This window comes from Oncorhynchus gorbuscha, unplaced genomic scaffold (genome assembly GCF_021184085.1).
Source record: "Oncorhynchus gorbuscha isolate QuinsamMale2020 ecotype Even-year unplaced genomic scaffold, OgorEven_v1.0 Un_scaffold_15363, whole genome shotgun sequence".
In the NCBI taxonomy this organism is placed as follows: domain Eukaryota; kingdom Metazoa; phylum Chordata; class Actinopteri; order Salmoniformes; family Salmonidae; genus Oncorhynchus; species Oncorhynchus gorbuscha.
This window is the reverse complement of record NW_025757172.1, coordinates 1928-5812: the sequence shown is the minus strand read 5'-3', so window position 1 is coordinate 5812 and position 3885 is coordinate 1928. Positions and strand designations below refer to the sequence as shown.

The 3885-nt window shown below is 48.6% G+C and overlaps 1 protein-coding gene across 1 annotated transcript; it reads left to right on the top strand.

Moving 5' to 3' along the window:
• Positions 1 to 92: 92 nt before the first annotated feature.
• On the top strand, positions 93 to 2647 carry LOC124030774 (C-X-C chemokine receptor type 3-like). Its single transcript, XM_046341973.1, has 4 exons — positions 93 to 253; positions 969 to 1325; positions 1809 to 2347; positions 2464 to 2647. Exons 2-4 carry the CDS (start codon positions 975 to 977, stop codon positions 2645 to 2647), a joined length of 1074 nt encoding a protein of 357 aa, XP_046197929.1. The 5' UTR covers positions 93 to 253; positions 969 to 974.
• Positions 2648 to 3885: the final 1238 nt, after the last annotated feature.

Genomic DNA, 3885 nt, shown 5'->3' with positions numbered 1-3885 from the left:
CTAAAAGTCCTGCATCATCCCCTTGACCTCCTTCACTTTTGTTTTGTGTGAACTGTTAGTTCAATTTGTCCTCTCTCTTTCCTGCTCAGGGAATGCAGCCATTCAAACAAACTGTCTGTTCTCTACTTATAGTGTAAGCAAACAGAGCAGTGTTTGTCTCCAGTCTCTGCAATGCTACTGGGACTACTGAATGATCGGCTATTTGTATTTTAAATTGAACCTTTATTTATATATATAGAACACGGCTTATGTGGTAAGTATTTTTCTCATTTCAACCCCCCTCTACTGTCTATGTGTTTTCTCTTTTCTCCTCGTCTGTGGTCTTTGTCCTTCACAAGTTCTCTTTACTCTGCGTATGTCTTTCATGCTATTTGAATTCCTGTGTGTGCTTGTGCATATGTCTGTGCATCCAAATTTCCCAGGACAAGTCTTCTCTCTCTGTCTCTCTTGCTTTCTCTCTGTCTCCCCTCTCTCTTGCCATCACTCACCAGTCTTTCTGGTTTAACAGAAAAACTGATAAGTATAGAATACCTACAGAGAGCTTAGAGAGTGTGGTTAGAGCACAACGAGACAAGCTCCCATAGTGTGTCAATGGCACCAGTCAGATGGTCTGCAGTGCAGTGGACATCCCCCTTAAGGGGAACTGTGCTTTCCTCTCTTACTATGCTGTGTGTGGTGTTGCCTAGTCTGGTTACATGGAAATCATGTGAGCAGCGTGAATATAATATGTTCTGGCCCTTGTCAGATGAGACACTTCAGGGGATACCTCTCTTTCTCACACCCACACAACCTGTCAGTGTTAGAGCAGAAGACCGGAGACTAAAGACAGATCTCTCTAGGTGTAACTTGGTGAAAGAGGAAATTGTTGTCCTCGCCAACACACATTCTGCTCGCATTGTTTTTATCTTAAACCCACTAGATTGATATTTACTACCCAAACGATAAACTGATTCTCGACTTCTCTACAGACAGACATGGATTTGGACCTGGGAGGGATATTTCTAGAGAATAGCACCTATAGCTACGATGGGGACTATGTTTATAAAGAGGAATGCTCCCCTGAAGATGGCGTTGGAGTGCGTTTTGGCACGGTGTTCCTCCCAATGCTCTACTCCCTGACGCTGGTCCTGGGGCTAGTGGGTAACGTGCTGGTCCTGGTGGTTCTGGTCCAGAGGAGGCGGAGCTGGAGCGTGATGGACACCTTCATCCTGCACCTGGGCTTGGCCGACACCCTGCTGCTGGTCACCCTGCCCTCTGGGCTGTTCAGGCCACTGGGGAATGGAGCTCGGGACCCCCTCTGCAAGATCACTGGAGCCATGTTCACAGTAAGGACTTGTGGGGGTAGAGGGGGACTGGTCTAGCAAGTGTATATACCTGTATGAACACATAAACTGGGGGTTGGGGATGGGGAGAGGGGGTAAAGGATTTGGACTAGTGTGGAGTAGTGTGGTATATATGATGGGGGGTTCTAGTGCTGTGAAATCCGAGGGCTGGGTAGTGTTGGATAGGAAGGGAGGAAGGGTTTTACATCCTATTATTCTTCTAAGTCATCAGATACACTTTCAATGCATCATTCAATCCAGATCAGGGTTAATGTACTCTTAAGGGGCTCTTCCTCTGAGTCCAATAATAAACTGTCAACATTTCTGGGAAAAGAGGAAGTACAGAGAAGGAACACAGTTGTTTCATCTTAATGTTCATTCCAGCTAAGAACTTTCTTGAGTTTCTCTCTCTCTCTCTCTCTCTCTCTCTCTCTCTCTCTCTCTCTCTCTCTCTCTCTCTCTCTCTCTCTCTCTCTCTCTCTTCAGATCAACTTCTACTGTAGCATCTTCCTGCTGGCCTGCATCAGTCTGGAAGCCCTGGATGGTGCAAGCCTGTCCGTGCACTTCCTGGAGTCTGTGAGGGACACCAGTCAAGACAAACAGAAGTGTGTCCACAATTACCCGTCTCTCTCCCAGTCTGGGTTTGACTGGCGTCTGGCCTCCCGCCTGCTCTACCATACAGTGGGCTTCCTCCTCCCCTCTGCCGTGCTGCTCTTCTGCTACTCTTGCATCCTGCTGCAGCGTGGCTCCCAGGGCCTCCAGAAGCAGAGGGCCGGCCGGGTCATCCTGGCCCTGGTGCTGGTCTTCTTCCTCTGCTGGACGCCCTACAACATCACCCTAATGGTGGACACCTTTCAGGGGAGGCCTGGGGAGCCTGTTTCTGGGTCCTGTGAGAACGGGAGGACAGCTGTCGAGAACAGTCTGGTGGTTACGTTCGCTCTAGCCTGCCTGCACGCTTGCCTCAACCCAGTGCTCCATCTCAGACTGTGTAGAAACTTCCGGCGACGCGTGCTGGATATGGTGAGGTGTGTTGAGGGGTGCAGAACGATCCGAAACTCACTATGGGACAGGTACAGTCACCCAGAGCTGATGGTAGGAAGAGGATCTAATGACTAATATAAGTATGTCTTCATGCCTTGAGGAAGTTGTATGGGTCTGGGGGGCTGGTAGATGACCGTAACCTGGGTCATGGGTCTGAGGGCTGGTGGATGACATCAAGCACAGTTCATGGGTCTGAGGGCCTGACGAATGGCCATAACCTGGGTCATGGGTCTGGGGGCACAGTAGATGACCGTAACCTAGGTCATGGGTCTAGGGACTGGTAGATGACCGTGCAACCTGGGTCATGGGTCAGGGGGCTGGTAGATGACAGTAACCTGGGTCATGGGTGGGCTGGTAGATGACAGTAACCTGAGTCGTAGGTCTGGGGGCGGTGGATGACCAGTAACCTGGGTCATAGGTCTGGGGAGCTGGTAGATGACAGTAACCTGGGTCATGGTCTTGAGGCTGGTAGATGGCCAGTAACCTGGGTCATGGGTCTGGGGCTGGATGACCGTAACCTGGGTCATGGGCTGGAGCTGGTGGATGACCGTAACCTGGGTCATGGGTCTGGGGCCGGGTAGATGGCAGTAACCTGGGTCGGGTCTGGGGGCTGGTAGATGACAGTAACCTGGGTCATGGGTCTGGGGGCTGGTAGATGACAGTAACCTGGGTCATGGGTCTGGGGGCTGGTGGATGACCGTAACCTGGGTCATGGGTCTGGGGGCTGGTAGATGACCGTAACCTGGGTCATGGGTCTGGGGGCTGGTGGATGACCGTAACCTGGGTCATGGGTCTGGGGGCTGGTGGATGACCGTAACCTGGGTCATGGGTCTGGGGGCTGGTAGATGACCGTAACCTGGGTCATGGGTCTGGGGGCTGGTAGATGACCGTAACCTGGGTCATGAGAGAAAGACATGCATAGTAGAAAGCCCCTTATGAGGACTGCTTTCTTTTGAATTGCACTTTAATGGATAACGCTCAGACTAAATGTATATTTGTATAAAGTCAGTGGGTTGTCTGATCTTCACGTTTTGTTTTACCTATCGATGTCGTCGGCTCACCAGAATCTGTTGGAAAGATTCATGCATGAATTATTCAAACCTATATATATTGTATTATTATTTTTACAGAGCACTTCACTGAATGTAATGGATTTTAGGAAACAATGTTCTCAGCAGACACATACATCATACATTTAGATTTTTACACTCCCCTACATATTTATTTGGAAATGTGACTAAGACATTTTATTTGGCTCTATACTCCAGCATTTTGGATTTGAAATCAAATGTTTTTAATTAGGCGATGGTACAGCATGTCACCTTTTATTTGAGGGTGTTTTCATACCTACTTGTTTTTACTGTTTAGAAATGAATGCTCTTTATGTATCTAGTCCCCTATTAGAAGGTGTCATAAGTATTTGGACCAATTCACTTCAGTGTGTTAAATTTACGTAGTCAAAAGTTGAGTATTTGTCCCATAATTCTAGCACACAATGACTACATCAAGCATGTGACTCTAC